At 35.6% G+C, this 22,064-nt stretch overlaps 1 protein-coding gene across 1 annotated transcript in view; it reads right to left on the reverse strand.

Annotated features, from left to right (window-relative positions):
• SGK1 (serum/glucocorticoid regulated kinase 1) overlaps window positions 1–22,064 on the reverse strand; it is a 103,585-nt gene that overhangs the window by 41,592 nt on the left and 39,929 nt on the right. The window contains exon 2 of the mRNA XM_081045179.1: window positions 21,286–21,498. Within this exon, the coding sequence (XP_080901305.1) occupies window positions 21,286–21,498 (213 nt within the window). The remainder of the gene's footprint in view (window positions 1–21,285; window positions 21,499–22,064) is intronic.

The raw sequence follows: 22,064 nt of genomic DNA on the forward strand, positions 1-22,064 counted from the left end.
GCACCTTTGTCCACGTCAAGGAAATGGAATGGGGAGGTAGATGTCCTAATGATTGGAAAAGGTCCTGATATTAAAGTATTAACATAAAAAACGATATGCATTTTGAGGCTACAATCTCATACTTCTTTCAGCACAGAATTATTGATGACTTTGAATAAATGTGTACCCCACCTTCAGTCTTCTAGTTTGGTGTTATCAAGTTTCTTTGGACTTGTGCAAGATAAGGCTTTCTAGTACTAGTCCCTGCCAGGTTTATCTTATGTCACTAGGAAAAGGGAGACAGGGAGTAGTCCCTGCAAGGACTATCCTTTTTATTCTCATGGGCCCCAATCATTATTTCCACTGCCTGGGTTCCACATGGACTCGGTTCTTTCCCAAGGTAAATGAAAATCTGCATGCCAGGGCAGTACTTTGTTGAACTTCCCAAGACAATACTGGAATGCCATACAGGGTTACACTTTCTGAAGGCCTGGATCTTCAGAGGGATTAATGAAATTAATAAACTACAAGTTCATACTTCCATATATTGCAATCATTTTCAGTCTTCCTCTCCCCACCCCCCAAAAAAGAAAAGACAAACAAACAAACAAAAAAACAATTAACCTGGGATTCAAACATAATTTATTCAGAAATAGACCAAAACATTCCTAAAGGCTCTAAATTTGTTCATAATCACACTGATGCCAAACTAAATTGGCATATTTATTGTACTAGTATTATGCAGCTAGTTCCTGATTCTTTTTCCTTTTTTTGGCCAGAAACTTGCTGGAAATTTTATTTAAGATTAAATACAGGAAAAATATTAGAAAAAATATTAAGTAGAGAAACAAAAGAATTATTTTAGCTATAGTTATAATTTCTATAAATGCTTTCTGGAGAAATCTTACATGTGTATCAGTGTTGCATTGAAATGTCTACTTTGTACAGACACCCTTATCCAAAACCAATCAGTTACATTAAAAAAATCCCAATCTAGACAAAAAAATATTTTTAATACTAGGAACCTTAAAAAGACCAATATAAACATAAATGTAGAATGAAACTATCATGAGAAGGAGCTGTTAGATAATCTCAATTTAGTATTATTCTGAAATGTTTACCCCTAGAGTCCATATTTGAAGAATGATTAGAGAACTTCGAAATTATTTAGAAGGCAACCACAAAGATGGCAAAATGATTCAAGTGTTGGAAAATAAGACCATTGAGGAGAGGGAAATGGAACTGTTAGTCATTTTCTTGAAGAGAAGGCCAGATGGCAACTGAATGCATTCTTTGGGTATATGGAGAGCTTTTTATAAGAAGGTGATCTGCAGTGAGTAAAAAACAAGGGAAAACATGCTGGGTTTGAAGTACAAAGGCTTTGGTTAGACAGAGTAAGAGTATTCAAATGTCAAAATGAGATTCAGGTTGAATTTCAATGAAAAATAATAGAGCCATGAAAAATAATTTTGTGTGGCATCTTCTTTGGGTGGTTCTGCTTAAAAATCAGGGATGTGTTATGTAAACTTTCATGTCTCTTTTAGGTCTAAGATTCAGGTTCTTGGAGAATATCTTCTTAAAGTCAGGGACTTAATATAAACTCGGAAATCACATTAACTGAACCTAGTTACAAAAAGGAGAGAAAGCAAGTATGATCAAAGTGAAAAACGTAGCTCCAAATACTTTTTAGAAAAAAGACAATAAAAAATTACTTAAAAATAGTAAAATTCATCACAAAAAAGGTTTACACATGTTTTGACAGGAAGGAAGTAGAAAAAAACATTTTAAATAAAGAACAAGACCGAGTGATAAAGGATAAAATAGGTATTTCTAACCAACTTATTTCCCCCCAATCAGCATTAGGAAACATACCTTCAAAGCACAGGCTGTTTAGGTCAGCCTCAACTTGGAGGCCATATGCTCAATGTTAGCACAAGGCCACATTGTCAGTCTTATCTGATTATTCCGTTAGTCTTCAACTTCTGTATTAATTTTAATGTATAGTGAAAGAGTTGTAGTACTGGCAAATTTGTCCCAAAATAGATTGTGACTCAGCTATGAAGGAGGGATTTCAGGAACTAGAATTTAATTTACATTTATATATATGTATATATGACTCAGTTTCAACACATTTTATACACTACTGGGTACTTTCACTTCCTATCATTGCTTCATCCCTAGAGTCTGTTCTTTCCATCAATAGCTCTAGACAAGTGATTTTAAAAAGTCATTATGAGATGACTATTTTGGGTTAACTTGCCAGCAACTCAAATATCTGAAATAGCCTTATTCTAAGCATTGAATGTTAAGGGTTTTTTTTTTAAGATAATTATATTAATTGCGGAATGGAAAGGTTGGCTACCTGTTGAGTTCCAACTTTTTCCTTCTCAAAAATCTGGGAGGCTATTAACCCAAGTATTAATGGAAGCCACTGCTGCTAGTTTCAGTTCCCCTACAACTCCCCCCAATATTACAGCTGAACAACAAGGCGTCCACAGCAAGCATCTCCAATACTACTACTATATTATTTATAAACAAATTTGTTGTTGAGGGAATACATTCCACTTGTGGAATTCATTTTCATTGACCTTATTTTTATAAAATAAACTCAATTTCATTTATATATACATTTTTAGATAGGTGTTTTTTCAGTTTTGCTTTTTACTGTGGTAGCTTTTTTTTTTTTCCTGTCCTATTGCACAGTTTCAGTCTATTGAAATAGCTTGCTACCAAAATATTCTCTTCTCTCAAGAAAAGCTCTACTCTAGGGGGCAAATAAGTTATGTGTTTACAATTCCAGGGGGATCTAAATTAGAATAAACTTGCCATTGAGAATGACATACTGTAAATAATTCACGTGACTCACAAAACTTGGCACCAGTAAAAGTTTGAATAGAAATCTCACTCCACCATATGATAGCCTCTTCAATTAATATGACTTAATAATCTTTTTTAGAGTATAATTGTTCTGGAGTCTATAAATTTTTAAAAGAGATTATCTGTATCTCTGGGAAAGGACTGCTTTCCAGCTGGAAAAATAATGTTTCTTTCATTCTCCCACCTTTTGCCTAGAAAAGTAAATAACCGACTTTTTGCCTAAGCACACCTGGATTGTTTCTCATGAGAGCAAGAAATGGGTTGATTTATAAATTTGGAAAGTGACCATAGGTCTTAGAGAATTATTGATATTAGAGGTAAGAAGGATTTTGAAAATCTGTTTTAACTCCTTTATAAACGACAAGAATTAGATTAAAAACAAAAAACAAACAAATAAAAAAACAAAAGCCCTGCTTTTGAGAAGCCTATTAGCATCAAGAGTGAAGTAAGTCTCTTTTCAGCATTAACTGCTATATAAAGGGATTCTGGCATCTATTTCCCATTTGACATAAATCCAGAACAGATCTGAAACCAAAGAAGTAGGACTGAAAGTCAAATGCACTGACATAAAAAAACTTTTTTAAAAATTGGGGCTAAAGAATATTAATTTTCTCACTTGATTCCCAAAGTCAGTCAGTTTTTTTTTTAATTCTCTCAAAACTTTCATGCATCAAAAGATGGTCCTGGGATACTAGCATGGAAATAATTAGTACTTTTAATTAGTACAACTGGGAAATAAGGCAGACCAGCTTTAATAAAGGTCTTGAATCTGGAGCACATTAAAGTAAAAACATTTTTTTTCCTAATATCAAAGTATATCCTACTGACGGACACACAGAATGAGTTATTTAGCAAAATGGAAAGAGTATAATTGGATTCAGAACAAGTTCAATGTATGAAAAAAGGAGACGCCTTGGAACTCTGGGACCTGGGAATTAGACTGTCTCAGATGTACACTAACGTATTTCTAGAACACACAATTCATACAGAATGGGTTTTAACTACTTAAACTCTAAATATCTTTAAATACTGCATAATGCCTATTTTGAGGATTCAAAATTAAAAATGAAAACTATCAAATCTATTAGGAGCCTGCCAAACAACCTATCTGAATACCGTCTCACAGCTGAACACATACTTGGCAAGAAGAGCACTATAGTCGCATTGCCCCAGATAGACAGTAGCAGGCACATCTGGAATCCTAATGATCCCAGGAGCTTTGGGCCTTTCGGGGACAACCATCTGGTGCAGAGGAAACCTGGACAAATTGTCCCACCCAACAGAAAGAAACTCATTGTGCTGCTCTGGAAACTAGTCGGCCCTACTTCCCTTTTGATAACACAAAAGCTTCTCAACTGGTGAGTGATCAAGAGACATCTATGTGCACAGTGTTTACTAACAGACTTGGAGCTACAACCTGGCAGAGAAGAAGTAGTCAGGAATATAGTCTTGAAATAAATCCCTTTGTGAAAGGAAATAGGCAAATTCGATTACTTTTATTTAATCTTCTAGCAATTTCTGTGGATAATGTTGGTTTATGGGCTTCTCCAGACCCCAGTTTTTTATCTGTAAAATTAAGGAGTTGAGCTGTCTACATTTTATGGCCCCCTTCTAATCCTAATATCCCAGGGGTTTGACATTTTGCAGAATATAGTCATATGCTGGGCAGCAGGAGAAAGGAATACTGAAGAATAAGGAATTTAAAGCTGGTTCTGGTAAAGCTTGTTACGGGATGTCATCAGATCATTGGGGAAAAAGACCACACTCAAAGATGACCTTGAAGATGATTATAAATGTGTTTTATAACCCTGCAAGCAAACTAACGGACTGTCGTCTTTGCTCTAAGCTATCTGCAAACTAGGTACAGTTTGTGGGATCCACCCCATATTAAAACACACTACAGAAATCTCCAGTAGATGAAGCAAGGACCAGCAGCTTCAGCAGATAATGGTGGCATCTACATGATGAAAAGTAACAGTACAAGGAAAGTGACTGGAGGGCCTGATGAAGGAGAAGGGTAGGCAATGATAGTGAGGGAGGAGATCAGAGGGCAGAAAGCCGTAGTCTAGAGCAAACTGCAGAGTTTAAAAACTTGGGGAAGGGGCAGTTTAGGATAATCATTAGATCCAACAAATGGCCATGCCTGTAGATCGATGAAAGAGTGGAGCTAAAGAGGTATGGTCAAAGAGTTTGAATAACTACAATGCAGGAAAAGACATTTTGGATCAGCTCTATATGGCTCTGAATCTTGGCTTTGCCACTTAATATGCTGCATATCCTTGGACTTGTTACATAATGCATTTTCCTCATCAGCAAATTGGAATTAATGATATCTCTTTCTTACAGTGGTTGTGGAGATTAAATGAGATAACACATGCCAAGTGTTAAAGGTACTCATTGGTGCACAGCAGACATTCAAAAATTATATATGAATTATCATTATTACTACTATTATTGTTATTATTACTTAAATTATGAGTGTGAACATTGAATTTTCCCAGAATGAGTGCTTGTGAAGGAGTAGAGAGGAAAATTACTACTTCAGGTACCAAAGTGATTAAAAGAAACAGAGAAGTGTCTAGGAGGTTAGTAGATGATGATTAAAGGCTGTGGTGAAGTTCTCAAAGGCTAAGTTAGGGAATACCTGCCAAGCACTATGTCTCCAGGCAGAGGAGGCTGGAGAAGAAGCCACTTCCGCTTGAGGATGTTGGAGAAGAAGTGTGATACCGTTTAGAGAGCCAAACCTTAAATAAGGCAGCCCTTTCCTGAAGATGTTTCTTTGACAGAGCTTTTTGGTCCAATGTATCTGGGGAATTGCTCAAGCTCTTTCTTTTTAGGGATCTACAGAGTAAATTCCCACAAGAAGGCTCTGAGAATTATAACCTGGCTCTTTGAAAACATACTTGGCCAGCAAACCCTGTTTAACACAAGGCATATATTAATGATTTTGCATAACAAGAAGAGAAAGGGCTGAGGGAGAGTTTTGAGGAAAAGTTTAATGATTTAATGGGATTTACTGACAACAGCCTCAGAAGATGTTGTAGAAAGGGGAAGAAGCAACGGGATTAATGGTGTTGCTGAGTGAGAAAAATGATAGACCAGAGATGAGTGGGATTAAAACTGTGAGAAGGATAGAGTGAGCTGAAGTGATGGCTGTGGGGCTGGTAGTTGGAGTCACAGAGTTGAAGAAGAGCAGTTTAAGGAGTGAGGTGGCAGCGATCCAGATGGAATTTTGAAATAAGGAAGAGTGAAGGAGATAGGTGGTCTGGGCCAGTGGTGAAGCTCTTTTGAACATGTGAAATTTATCAAATGTTGGTTTATAACCATTTGAACGTTCAGATTTTTTTTTTTTTAGTCTTTAAAACAATAATCTGTCCTCGAGTGTGAACTAAATTATGCAGTGATAGTCTGAATAGGTATTTCAACTAGTGATTAAAAAAAAAAAAACACCTTAAAAAGATACTTATGTCTTCCAAATAAAAATTACTTAAAAGCATTGTCTATGCTACGCTTCCCTGTTTAGCTTTTGCCTTCTGGTATGAGAAATCCAGAATCAACAATAAAAGATTAACATGAGAATAAAAAAGAATATATGCCATCTTTAATTTACTAATGATTTCAGTTTTATTTCTAAATTACCTGAATGGAGGTATATTAAAATTAAATTATAAAAGTATAACAGGGGTAATTCATTATATACCAAGTTATGACGCTAAGTTAGGGAGTATCTGCCAAGCACTTGTTATTTTCATTGAAATTTACAGTTTTAAAGTAATTCAAAGAAATTCAATTGCTGGCGGTTTTCTTTTCTTTTCTTTTTTTCGGTTATCTAATCTATATTATTTATTAATCCTGCACAGTAGAATTGTGCTGCCTGGCTTATGTTCAGAAAGCTCAAGATGCTGCTCATCAGTGTACAGATAATTGTTATTTGTGTTTTTAAAACTCCATTGCCTTTTTGTCTTTAGAGGTGAAAGCAAATTAAGTCCTGATGAGGTTAAAGTTTACAATAATAAAATTGAGTCTGAGCAAATGTTAAAGAACAATAAAATATTCTAAGAGTTGTGGTTTTACTTATGTTTTAGGCCCTAGTAGCTTAGTCTTCCAGACAGCAATCATCTGCTAGAATTAAAGATAAAGACATAACTGCCTGAGATCCTGAGATGCCTGTCCTGAGACTACATTGAGAACATGCCCTTATGGAGGGGCTGTCCCATTGGAGTTAAATGGGAAAAACCCCAGTGGAATTCTCTTTCGGTGAGTACATTTCAGGTCACAATGAGGGTTGGGCAAATAAATTGTGTACTTTTTGTCAATAATAGGTATTTAGGGGAGAGCTAATGTTCAAAATTGGGGGTGAGAATCCCAAACATTTTGCCCTAGAGAAAGGCAAACTTGAAGACCTTTTCTCCAATTTTCCTACTGGTTTAGCTTAGGAGATTCATAAAGGAGACATAATAATTGAGATGAGAAGTTGACAAACTTCTTGACTGGTAAAAAGCTCACTTGTTCTACAAGTTACACTGACACAAGCTCATTTAATAATGTACTTGCTTTGCTATCTCTACTTCCTCTTTTAATTCTCTTTTTGCTGAACAAAAAGACACAGGAACTTGTACACCTGAAACTGATAAAAAGTAAAGAATAAAAAAAATAGAAAAAAGACACAGGACACAGACTTATGATTAATAAGTATCATATCCAGTGGACACAAATTACAAGGTAAAGCGAAGTAGTGGATTGGGTACATTAAACATAGATAGTTCATAATCACCATATAATTTTCCTCGTGTAGACCTATTTGATTTCTTTTAAGCTTGGGAAACTAGGGTGGGGTTTCGGGGAGGACAGAATCAGAGACAAATGAAATAAACGTCCATATACTCTCTTGTTTAAATCTTACAGCAACCCTGTTTAGTTTGTATTATTACCCATTCTATAGACGGGGAAACTCAAGTATACAGCTGGTAAGTGTCAGAGCTAGGCTTTGAACGGAGATCTAACACCAAAACCATGCTTGATACATAGATGGGCCAGTGATTATTATTACTTTTTTTACTATAGGGTAATATAAAGTAGCATGCCCAGAGACACGATGTGCAGACCAAAGTGTTCTTGGGGTCTTGTTGTTACTGCCCCGTTAAACCCCAATGCACAAACTCCCCTTTATTCCCTATCCCCACCCATCCCACCCCCTAATATAGTCACCCATGACAGGGCAAACTTTTAACTGTTTTTAGAATATTTTTGTACTGTAGAGTTGAGGAAGGGGAAGAAAGTAATGTTGTTCCAGGGCAGAGGGGAAATCCCTCTTTTGATGAAATATCCTGTATGGCACTTTGAAGCTTGGATTTCCCCAAAGTGAGGTTAAGGTAGCATGCTGCTGTTAGTCACATGGACCCAGTTCAAAGTCACATCTGCTGTGGCCTCTTGTAAAATTTACCTCTATATGGCTCACACAAAGACACAAACCCAAAACCCAAAATGGCATTCACTTCTGAGATACTCAACAGAAAGAAACAGCACTGTTTTTATGAATTAGGTGTATGTAAGTGCCATGAGAAGGAAATGAATCTTATTAGCTTAAATTTGCACATCCTCTCAATACTGAAAGATTAATTTTGGTGCCTAAGGTTAAGAACACGACTATGAGTGTCTGGATAGGAATACAACATGACTGATTGGGAAAGCAGGTGCTGGATTGATGTACCATGCCTGAGACCCATGAGTCATGTCACTGATTTATAAGCTGTTCTTACCATGAAAATGAAAGCCAGAACCAAGTCTGTGTCAGACAATTTATGCCATTCACTGAAATTATACATAATTTCAGCCTGTGCCTTTGCAAAATAGGCAATGTCATTTTTTGCTTTAAACATCTTTTGTACTGGGTAGTTCTGACTCATCTAAATAAATATTATCATCCATAATAACCACTACCAATCCATTATGAGATTTCATGAAAGTACATACAGCTTTTTGACTTAACCCATGAAATAAAGCCTATAACTTCTGCTTGTGTCTTGATAAACAGTTTTCTCACAGATGTTATGGTTTCAATTATGAAGAAAATTGGAACTTTTGCATTCTTCAGTGGCTAAAAATCACTCAAGAATAACACTTTTTCAAGTTCTGTTATTTTCCCCCCCTCATAGGTATCACGAATCATCAGTGTGATTAGTGTGGTTGATTTAGAGCATTGTGCAAAGAGGTCAAGACTCCTAGTTAAAGCCCAGGAAAAGTTAGATTAACCCTCCAAGTCTATTGAAAATGTGTTCTAGTAGTCTTCGGTGAGATTAGGCAAGAGAGTATAAACAGAGCAGTGCAAACCCAATCTTTAACACTAGGAAATACACTAAACATTGATACAAGTTCAACAACAGCATCTTCCCACACAAAGACTGTTGACATTCATACAGAGGCATTTTTAGAAATATCCACGCTCCTCTGCCTTTATAGCTTTGTGCTTACTTATATACAACTAATCCTAACAGTAAGAACTCTCTGACGCTGATCTAGGTAGGCTCTGCCTCTCCCAGAGGCTTGGAGATTTCTCAAGCCAAACACAAAATGGCATATAGCCTGTAGTCATTCATATCCCAACCAAAGTGTTTCCTACCTCTTTTGCCTTGCTCTCTTCTTCCTTCCAACTGCTATTCTCTTGGTAGCTTTTCAATTCTCCCACATCTTAATCTTACCTTTTTTCTTCAGTCACTAAATAATGACAAACTTAGCAAATGACAAAGTTTGTTTATGGTTTCAGACTCCTCTTTTGAATCATTTTCTCCCCCTCCATCTTGGTAATGAGAGCTCTTTGGTTAATGCTACCCTTTCCCAAATCTAGAATCCTTGTTTCTCATTGCACAACAAGAATGAAGCATATTATATTAAATCTCAAACATATTTATCTTTAACAAGGTCAGAGCCATAAAACTTAATCCAAAGTCATAAATCTTTAATGGAAGAATTTCTAGAATTTGGCCCTCTCCTATCCATTCCTTAGGCCTAATGATAACACTGTTGTGATGGAAACATTTAAATGGAACTTTATTTCCTGGGGATAGTATATATACTATTTAAATGCCTTGTGAAAAGGCTTAATGACCTGAACTCTTGTTCCTCAGTTCACCTTTATTTTTCTTGCTTCAAATTTACTGTCATTTCAGTCATCCAGTCCTTTGGTTGTTTTCCCCATCTGCCTGGGCTTCTCTTCCCCACCTTTCCCGACCTCACTAATTTATTCATTTTTTACTTCTTAGTTTAGATTTCTATTCTGCTGAAGCCTTCATTGACTCCAAACTATGGGGCCCTCTTATATGGAGTTTATACCTTCCCCTATGGTAGCATGTATCATAGCGTATTATAATTACTTGATTGCTTGTCAGTATTTCCCTCTCTCCTGGGTACTTACTGCCTTGCTATCATAGAAACTAGTTGAGAGAACAAACCCAGCCTCTGTGGTGGACTGGAAGGGGCCTCGGCATTCTGATGTCCCTGTCGCCATTTTGTATAGGTGGTCACCACCTGAAACATCTGCCTTCTTGCTGGTATTAGATGGCTTGTTTTAAAAGTATGTCAGTGCTGCTTATACATGCAATTCTAAGCCAGGAAGAGAACTGTAATGGTCATTGATTTCTTTCTTTTCTTTTTTTGGTACAACCAAGTCAATACACTTAACATTTTCTCTCTACAAAGACTTTTAACCTCTGATCCTTGTGTTACCTGGCAAGGGAGCCACCTGTCTGCTTCTTATCTAACCCAGCCAGAAGTGTTGAATTCTTGCATTTTTCTCCAAGTAGAAATCTAGGTGAATCTTTTGAAATGATCATTTAAAAAACTCAAGAGGAAAACAACCTACCAGCATAAGAGGGAAGAAGGAATTGAGAATAGAACTGTGTTTGTATAGTTATCAAGGCTGATGGACATTGGAAACGTAAACTAAAATGACGATAATAAGCTGTGGAGTTTGGCTTGACCTCACAAGGAGTTTTAACATGTTCTTTCACTAATGTCTGCTACGCAAGGTGGATAAGGAAAGTTTAATCTTCTTATGGAACAGAGCTGAGTCACATCGTATCGGTGGACTTCTTTGGTCCTGATGATTCCCTCAAGAGATGATGTTACTCAAACTGAGCTTCGCTAGAATGTTGCCTAGAAATAGATTAATTGATTCACTAGCTTACAAAGACAAGGGGATCTAACATCAGTGAAAAGTGAAAACAGAATAATTTATTTATCCTGAACACCATAAACAAAGTGTGTCTTGGCACACTTAGGTGTTTTTCCAAGGCTCTCTCCACAGCAGAATAAACAAGAAGCATTTTACTCTATAGAATCGGAGATATCAAGGTGATATGAATCATTTTTACTCCTTTTTCTTTAGATGACTTATAAGAAGAGTCATTTCAGTTCTTCAAATCAAATTATATACCATTGTAAGAAATAATCATAAAATATTTTCCAAAATTGTTCATATTGTTGTATACCTTGTGCTTTATGGAGGAGTTTACACTTTAGGAATGCTACTTAATAAATTCTATCATTTCAATAAGCAATCCAAGGAAAAATACATAACTGCAAACTTTGAGAAAAAGAAATAATGGCAAAAAATCAAATGGCGTACAATTAACTTGCTTTATACCTTAAATTCTGTTCTTGCTTGTAAATTTTTAGTAGTTTGTAAAAATTCTTCTTTTAAATTTTTCAAAGTCTCAGAACTACTAAGAAGGGATATTATTTTAGTGGAAAATAGCCATATGGTTTCTGGGAAGGACTACACTAAAAGGAATAAGTTTAATTAGAAGCAGGAAAGATTTGGTTACATACAACAGCCAAAGAAATGTGTTCCAACCCAAGGATAAGCATAACCACGGACTAGAGATTTCCAGGAGAAGACAGGGAGTAACTTTCCTGGAATATTTTATATTCTAAATAGCCTGGATAGATTCCCTTATCCCTTTTCAGACTTATCGCCTAGAAAGGAGGCATACTGGTGGGATATAACACATAGGAAGGAGAGCTTAGGTAATAAAAAATAAAGTGAACTATGAGTGCAGACATAAACTTGTTTTACTCCGAAGTCTTGACTCTAAAATTTGATTTTTGTGACTTGAACCATGTCTTTTAAATACAGCAGAAGCATATGGTAAGTTGTGGATAAAGCAACCCTTTGGTCAGTTTCAAGAGAGGAGAGCAAGTGACCTGGAGTCATGCTGCCTCTTCTGGTGCCCCACATTCCAGGCCATCACCTCTGGAAGAGAAGGGCAGCCCTGAATCAAATGAAGGTGGCCTCCTGGCACTAAGAGCCCTGGAAACAGACTGGAAACATGGAACTACTCCTAGAAGAGAAGGAGCCAGTTTCCTGGTTATCAAGCTGTCTGGCCAGATACAAAAATGCATGTGGCAAAGACAGAAAGCCGTAACTACTCGGGACCTGGCATTCTTTCACATGCAACCCTGCTGTTGGCAACAGGACCGTTTTGGATGGAAGACAGTGTGCTGCTTTTAGCTTTAAGCTAAGATAGATATCCTCTCTCTAATAGTACTAAAAGTAGACCTGGTTTGTTTTTGAGCATGTAATAACCAAGACTCAGATTGGGGGGAAAATCTGCCATAGATAGGATTGAAATAGAATTTAAATCTACATAGAAATAATTCATTTAAATTGAAAAAACTAAATGCAGAATTCCAATATATAAAGAGGCAAGGATAGAACAAAACAATTCCCATGAGGAATTACATGTAATAAATTAAAAAATGGAAAAAATTCCTTAACTTTTTTGCTAATCAAAGAAATAGCACATCACTGAAGTATCATTTAATTAAATTAACACAAATTAAAGCATGTTGTGAACTTCAAGGGATGAAGTGCTAGAATAGTAGGTTTATTTATACAAGGTTGGTAACATTTTTATTGATTCGACTTTCTAAATGGGTCTTGAAAGTATTTTGGCGAGAACCATAATTATCTTCAAACTTTACTCCACTACTGGGGATTTATACTGTTTCAATTTATTGTAAGATTATTCAAACTGAGGGAAAAAAATTATTTGCAACCTTATCAAGAAGAGAAAAAAATTAATAAAATGAAAGTGCTAATAGTAGGTATTGGTTACATAAAATGATATCAATTTCATGCAATGTTAACTATAATGATAATTAGCAAATTTATGTCACAACATATAAAGGTTTCCAACAAATGCTAAGTGAAGAAAAGGGAGTTTCAATATCACATATACACTATGACAACAGTCATGTACAAAGTAAGTAAGTGCACATGGGGAAAAAACTGAAAGAATGCAAAAAAAGTAAAAAAAAAACCAAAAAAACAAAAACCAGTTGGTATGTAAAGAAAATGGCATTATTTATTTTCAAACATCTCAATAATGCCATTATGATAATTCTTACATAATTTTTGAAAATCGTGGAGCCAGGAAGGAGGTAGATTTGTATTAAAAGACATATGAAATCTAAAAGTAGAAATTTTAGCTGACCAATAGCTCTTAGCAGGATTTATAAGATAACAAGGTAATCTTTCCTCAACCTCTTAGCCAAAGATAATTGCTGCAATTGAAAGTTACTGAGGACATTTCAAATTACTGTAGAACAAAGGAAAAAATATCGAAAACTTCAAGAAGAAACCAGTAGAGTTTCCTCTATTTTACATACCCCTGTCTGAAATAAACTTTTTTTTTTTTAATACTGTCCTTCTAGGAAAAAGAATTCTAAGGTTTTTGGGGTAAAACTATCTTTTTCCCCCAATTCTGCCTCAGTATTAGAATAATACTATTCAGATAAATAATGACATAGTAATTGTAGGGATTTTCACTATCCTAAAAGGGCAATTTACTAAGTTATGTTTAATGTTTCCCAAGACATATTATTTTCCAGGCAGTATTCTTTATTTATTATTATTATTATTATTGTAATTAAGAAAGCTTGGAAATGTGATGAATGTTTTGCTTAAGGCTCATTTACTTACTTTAAAGTCTTTTCAGCTTTTCATCCCCTTAGATGTGTTTGACAACTAATAATATTTATGGTTATTTTTTAAAGAGCTTCCACATGTTCCCTATCATTTGATCATCAGCCAGGTGAGGTGGTTCAGCACAATATTCTTCACCATTTTCAGGTGAGCCCCAGATCAGATAACAGTATAAGGTCACAGACCCACCAGCAGCTGAGCTGGGTGAAGAACCCAGGTTTTGTTCTGGGTAAGCCATCCCCTCCATCACATTCTAAGAAGAAAAGAGCATTTTCTTATCTCCCCGCCCTCTTAGTAGTCTGATCTTTCATTTTATGTAATAAGTGCTTCCTCAGTGATTGCATGGCTTAAAATTTGGTGCAGAACAAGGAAAATTGTGGGTGATAAGCTTAGAAATCAGCAGACATCCCCCAGAGACCCTAAAACGTAATGTCAAGAGCAGAAAACTGGGGGAAGAGGGTAATTTGAAGCAATATTATTTTATTCCCTATAGCTTTCATAAAAAAACATTTTTACTACGTAAATTGAAAGGAGCCAGAAATCTATAAAGCCATCTGGCTGATTTAAGTATATTTTTTATAGCCTCTTCTTAAGAAAGATCAGAAAATCTCAAGACAATATGAAAGTAAGTCAATATGGAAACTATTCCTCAGCTGACCACTTTACAACCGAGCTTCCTGGGGTTCAAAGGACCAGCTCAACAATTTTGAGAAGAAATATGAAAGTAATGGTGCACCTCCTTCGACTGAGAGAGCCTAACAGGTGGAAGTAAGGCATTTGGAACACAACAAGCCGTGAGGGGCAGACTCTCTCCCAGAACTGTGAAGTCGGCTTCATCAGTTATTGTCTTTGGTGATGTGCAGAGGTGGAAGAAGAGGCAGTAAGTAACCTTATATTTAATCATGTCAAAGACTCAGTATTAGTCTTTCTGTTTTTAGTAATGTGGTTACTAACCTCTCCAAGTTGGATGGCTCCGTCCAGGGGCTTGACTTCACTAGACTTTAAAAACAGCACACGCTGCTCTGGCTTCAGCCGTGAGTCGCTGACTAAGCAGCTTTTGAGCTGTCTTGAATTGAAAGACAGAGAAGTCTGAGGAAACCCTCTCTCAGCCAAATCTATCCCATATGAGACAGCAAACTTAATGACAATCAGGAGTGAGCCCTCGGCATGCAGAGCGGCTGGAATGCATGTGATTTACAGCCAGCACGGGTTGCAGAATTTACTGTCTCAATCTCTCCTTTTCATGTTAATTTTTTTTCCGTAAGAAAATTTCAATTTTAGCTAACAAAGGCAAAGAGAAAAAGAGCACATGAACTCTATAGCGTGTATGCAAAGCCCTGGGAGGAGATAGGAAAATAAGCACATTCGATTTAATGACTGCTGAGGCTTAGAGAATAAATGGATATGCACATGAACAAACATCACACAGGGTGGGGCAAAATAATTGACAGACAGAAGTATGAGCAAGGTGCAGTGGGAACATACATATTGTGTATTTTCCATATTTCTCCAGGAGGCTGTCTTTGTAATGATGGAATGGTCTAATGGTGTGAAGCCATCTTTTGCCTAATCTTCTACCAGTAGGACTGAGTTGTAACTATTCACTTTCTACCATTGAGTCTCCTGGTGGGCATGGTGTTTTCCTCAAACCCACAGGTCTTAAAAAATTCAAACAATACAGACAAAGCTAAAGTCCTTCTTGACTACTCCCTCCCACCTTATAACCTCTCAATTTTAACCGTTTTTTAAACCATTTCAGTTTGATGTACATGCTTCCAGATCTTTTTGTTTGAATTTATACTCACACACAAACATGTGAACACACACACTCATAGATACACATACACATACCCTAACAAGGAGAGAGAAATAGAAAGTTTTAAAAATATAAATATGATAATGCCAGATACATATTCATTTTCAACTTGCTTTCCTAATTAATATATCTTGGGATATGTCGGTACATACCGATCTCATTTTTAATGAGATTCTATAGTATGAATATGCCATAATTAACAATCCCTATGAGTTTACAACTTTGTTATCCACTGATGTTACTATTTTATCACCATCTCCAATATGGCAATGGATATCATTGTACCCATTCTCTTTATCATATAAACAACTTTGTAGGCATAGATTTGCTAAATTACAGGTATGAGATTTAAAAATTTTTTAATAGAGGAACATTGCCAAGAAACTCTTTCACCAATAGTGTTTTGGTCCATACTTTTACCAATATGACATTATTAATATTTTTGACCTTTGACAATCTGATGGATTAAAAACAAATGGCATTTCATTGTTTCAATTTGCATTTTCCTGGTGGAGATGTAAACACTTAAAATAGTTTTTAATTTCCTTTTTTATTTTCTACGTAAGCCCAGAGTTATTAAGAAGGATGTTTGTGGATTCCAGGTGGATGGATTGTCTGGGGATGAGGGTTGGCTATTACATTGTTTTTAGTTTCTAATTTTATCAAATTGTAATCAGCTAATGCGGTCTGTGTGATTTCTGCATTTTGGAATTTGATGAGATATGCTTTGTGATCTAATTCTTGGTCAGTTTTTGTAACTGTTCCATGCATGCTTAAAATAATGTGTATTCTTTGTTTATTAGATAGAAATCTCTACATCAATCATATTTAGTTAATTGTTTTATTAAAATCCTTTACCCTTACATATTTTCAGTCTGGCAATTTCTGGGAGAAGTGTGATAAAAACTTCCCTCTATGATCTGAATTTGCCAATTGTTTTTTTTTTGTATTTCTATTAGTCGTTGCTGTAAAGATTTCCATGTTATGTTGTTAAGTGCATAAAGGTTTGTGAATGCTTTATCGTCTTAGTAGATATCTTTCATTAGTTTGAAATATTTCTTTTCTCCTTTCCATTTTTTTTTGGTTTGTTTTATGTAGTATTTTGTCTGAAATTTATATTGCTAAAACTAACTTTCTTTCTGTTAGGCCTTGACTAAAATATCTTTATTTCCCAACTTACTGGGTCCTATTGAATATATAAGCTTGCAGTGTCCCTGTCTGTTGTAGAAGTTCTTTGATGGGATCATTTTCAACTATGGTTTCCACATCAACCTCATAATTCTACCTGCCTTCTATTTTTCAGAGATTCTTAATTATCCCTTATCCATACAGTGGCATACTTTGTTTTCTAGCACTATTATAAATTAAAGTGTGTGTGTGTGTGTGTTTGTGTGTGTGTGTGTATGTGTGTTGTCATTTAAGGCAGGAAGGAGAGTTAAAATTCTATGTTCAGGCTGCCATCTTGATCCATACTTATGCTTTCCTTAACACTAGATTTCCTTCCCCACTTCTCTAAAACACTCTTTTCCTTCCCTTCCAACTTGGTTGATCTGGACATTGTAGGTGATCTGAGAGATATGGTGCAGAACACTTTGTGAATATGTTTAGTCATCACTCACCCATTGAAAAACTACTTTGGTTTCCATCTCTTTATGGCCTAAAAGTTGATTTCAGACTGAATACTACAAGTTGAGTTCCACTAGCATGCATTATTCAGTAATAGCTTTTTGTCTTTCCATCTCATTTCCAGAAAGGTCTGTTTAATTTATAAAGAGTCCGTTTTACACAGTACTACTAGTAACATAACAATATCGCTATTCTTCTGGGTAACTAATTGGCAATATGTGTATTCTAGTTTCTTCCGTGAGAGCAACATGTTTAAAAGCCATTGACTAGACTATTGGCAAAGCCTGGCACAAACTATTAGGTTGGTGCAAAAGTAATTGCAGTTTAAAAGGTTAAAAATTGCAAAAACTGCAATTACTTTTGCACCAACCTAATAAATTCAGTATAACTTTGGGCATTAAAGGTAGCATTTAAAATGTACTATTTTTAAAGTTAGGGGGAAAGAACCCCCACAATTATTCATAAAGGACTAGAACTTTATTTGCTTTCTTATTTTATTTAAAACATTCTTACCTCATTTTCTATAATATTTTTTTTATCTTTACACATCAAATACGGAGTTTATTTTCATTTATAGGTCATCGAAATCCAACTATAGAATTCCAGACTAAAAAGAGCTTTAGAGTTAATTAGGTTAGGCCCATTATATGATGTTTGAGAGGTTTTGACTTGTTCAAGTTCACATATTGACCTTGTGGCAGAGCAGGCACCAGAATGTTGCCTGATCACCCAGCACTCTATTTACACATACATTTACATTTACAAGATTTTAACAAACCCATCTCATCTGAAAATTACTAAAAATCTCCAAGAAAGAAACTGGATGGTAAGCACGAAGGATCTCAATTTTCATAGGAGGAAACATTGAGAGGGTAGAATAAATTAATGACATGCTTAAAATAATCCACATCAAGAGTTGTCAAGGAACAGCTTGGAGTTTAGTACTGCATCTAACAGCCTCTGTATTTCTCATCACACAACTCCATTTCATAAAAGGACTGAGGTGCCTTCTCAAGGAACTATTTCATGGTTTAACCCCTACAGGAATACAAAATATAGATTTGTTTTTAAATTCTTAAAATAGAAGTGTCTACTTGAATTGTGGTGACCTTAAGGGAAAAAATAAAATAAACCAGCAAAGTCAGAACCAGGTAATCCACTGTGAATTGAAAAATGATTCACCTATTATCCCAGATAAAGTAGAAGAATGAATCACAATGTTGCTTTAAATTCCTTCCAGCTGTTTGTTTATTGTTTCCTCTTGTGTGGAATTCCATTTATTCATTAATCTATCCCCAGATCCTAATAAAGGGGAGGAGGCATACAGTAGGCTCTCAAGTAAATGTTTAGTCCTAGGCATTTGTTCTCTGTAGGATTTGTGGAGACCTCCCTCTTTCTCTAAGTTGTGAATAGTTCTTTACACTCTAAAGAGTTGGCAAACTATTTTAGACTCTAAGAGTCTGCAAACTATGGCTGGTGGGCCAGCCACACATTTTTGTAAATAAGTTTTATTAGAGCACAGTCAGCCCTATTCATTTGGATATTATCTATGGCTGCTTTCCATACAAGTACAGAGCTGAATAGAAGTGACAGAGATTGTATGGCCTGCAGAGTCTAAACATGTACTATCTGTCCCTTCACAGAAAAGACGTTTGTCAATCCTTGCCTTTAGAATCTCTTTATTGCTTTTTATGGCCATCCTGGAATTGAGCCAGTGTCTGGCTATACAATAAATGTACCATGACAGATGTTCATCAATCAGCAAAATGCTAACCTAGTCACGGAAGTCTATTGTAGTGTTACAAATTGACAGGCTTAGCTAATAAGTAAATCAGCAAATGTAAGTAATAATGATTTATATTTGCATGGCACTTTATAGATTATGAACTATTCATATGTGTTATCTCATTTGATCTTTTCAGTAACACTATAAAGTAGGCAGGCAGGTATTAGTTTTTCACAAGGGAACAGATTCTGTGAAATTGGATATCCCAGTGTAAAAAGGAATTCAGACTCAAGGGTTTTCAATCTTTTCTTTTAGCAGCTAAAGTGATTTCTTTATCTCTGGAAAACACCCATTTGAAATTAAAGGAGGGAGGGAGCTATTCATATTTATCATCTTATGATGCACTGATTTGAAATAACATATCAGAAGACCACTTGCAATAATTCTACTTTGTAGTAACAAGTTCTGTCTTCTGAATGTTGTCCTTTTATTTTAATAAGATACTAAAAATAAGATAAACATGTAATCGATTGGTTTAAAAATCAAAATAAATATGAACCTAATTGAGTTATAAGTTAAAAATACAACTGTCAATTTTTGAAATCTTAGAACTTACAAGATAAGTCAGTTATCTGGCTTTCTTTGATTAGAAAAATTAAAAGAAAATGACAAGAAAAATTCTTGGACTAGCAGAGAAAAATAAGTTTTAGTAAAAATATGGGAAGTATATATGGGAATTTATGGGAGTATATATGGGAATTTATGAAAGGTTACACAGTGTTCTGTTATTGGAATCATTTTGAGCTAAATATTTCACTGGAAGCTACAAACCTGTAGATAACTGTTATGATATATTTCTTACATCATACAGTAATGGATCTCTGTGTGATCAAACAACTAATGAAGGTCTCCAGCTGGCCAAAACATTGCTGACTCAGTCTTGATAGCCTAAAAAAATAGTACAACATGCTATATGATTCCAACCATATGGCAACTGGAAAAGGCAAAACTAAAGGTAAAAAGATCAGTTAATGCCAGGGGTTGAGGAAAGTGAGGGATGAATAGATGGCGCAGAGAGTATTTTAGCACAGTGAAACTGCCCTCTCTGATATTTTAATGATGGATCCATGTCATCTTACATATCCAAACTCATAGAATGTACAACACCAAGAGTCAAGAGTGAACCCTAATATAAACTATGGACTTTGGGTGATAATGTGTCAATGTAGATTGATTTCTTGTAACAAATGTACCACCCTTGTGGGGGATGTAGATAGTGGAGGAGGCTATTCTAGGGGGTACACAGGAATTCTCTATACCTTTCTCTTAATTTCATTGTGGACCTGAAACTGCTCTAAAAAATAAAACCTATTTTTGTCTTTCTCTTTCTGACTTATTTCACTTAGCATGATTCACGTTAGGCTTATCCATGTTGTCACAAATGGTAAGATTTTATTCTTTTTTATGGCCAAATAATATTCCATTGTTCATATGTACCACTTTTTCTTTATACAATTGTCTATTGATGGCCACTTAAGTTGCTTCCATTTGTTGGCTATTGTAAATAATGCTGCGATGAACATAAGCATATATATACTTTTTTGAATTAGTGGAATCTAAAGAACAAAGTGAATGAACAACACCACTACCAAAAAATACAGAAAAAGACTCATATATATGGAGAGCAAACTGATGGTTGCTAGATGGGAGGGAGGTTGGGGGGCTGTGTGAAAAAGGTGAAGGGTTGGGGTGGCCGGTTAGCTCAGTTGGTTAGAGTGTGGTGCTGGGAGCACCAAGGTTGCCGGTTCAATCCCCGCATGGGCCACTGTGAGCTGTGCCCTCCTTAAAAAAAAAAAAGTGAAGATTTTAAGAATTACAATTAGTAGTTACAAAATAGTCATGGGGATGTAAAGTAAAGCATAGGGAATGTAGTCAATAATATAATAACTATGTGTAGTGCCAGGTGGGTGCTAGACTAAACTGAGGGAATCACTTTGTAAATTATGTTAATGTCTAACCATTATGTCAAACACCTGAAAGTAGTGTAAAATAACATTGGGTGTCAACTGTAATTGAAAAATAAAATGAATTCAAAAATATATTTTAGAAAATTAATGCAATAGGCTAACAAAGACCCCAATTCTATATCCTCCTCAGAAGCTTTATAAATGCACATTATAAAACAAATTTTTTTTTGCATACTATGGCATAAATACAAGAAAAACAAAGGCCTAGAATCCTTTTAAGAGAACAGATCCAGAGCAAAAGTAAACTTACTTCACATCCAGATTGAGTTCCCCATGAGCAAGACTCCTCGTGAGGGAGAACCCCTCTTTGGAAAGCATGGTCTCCCAGGCACATCTGACACAAGGGAGGCTCAAAGTCAGGCTCCCCGGGGGGCATGTGCACAACTGAGGGACCCGTGTACTTCAGGCTGGGACTCGGATGCTTGTCCACACTGACCATTGGGCTCTTGATCCATCTTCGTACCTATGACGTACAAAAGAAGAAAAACAAAACACAAATGCATTTGACCTCCTTTGATGTTTAATGGGGTTTTAGTGGGAAATTTGGTGGATGGATACTCATGAAGGGAGAATTCAGTCTCACAACTTCTCCTTCTTTCAAGTCTAAACATAACCAATGACTTTCCAGGAGTATATATTTTTTGACTGGTCATTTCATCTTGCTGAGTCTGTCTCCCTATCTGTAAGATTGGGGTAATACTAATAATCCTCCAGGTGGTTGTGAATATTTACAAAGTTTTTAAATGTCCAAATGTTTTGCCTGGCATATAGTGTTCAGTAGATGGTGTCTATTTTACTTTTACTATTATAATCATGCTGAGATAATGATAGTTCACAAATCTCTAATGTAGATTACTTGTTATTCTAACTAGAAAAAAAATGAATGAAATTGTTTCTGGCTAAGGAATTATCTTGTTTGTTTTTAAAATTCTGTAACTCAACACTTGTCTTGCTTGCATGTAGAATGCCTGGAAGGTACAGAAAAAATATAAAACTATTCTAATATTAAAAGAAATAATATTTATATAG

The sequence above is a fragment of the Rhinolophus hipposideros genome (genome assembly GCF_964194185.1).
Source record: "Rhinolophus hipposideros genome assembly, chromosome: 3".
In the NCBI taxonomy this organism is placed as follows: domain Eukaryota; kingdom Metazoa; phylum Chordata; class Mammalia; order Chiroptera; family Rhinolophidae; genus Rhinolophus; species Rhinolophus hipposideros.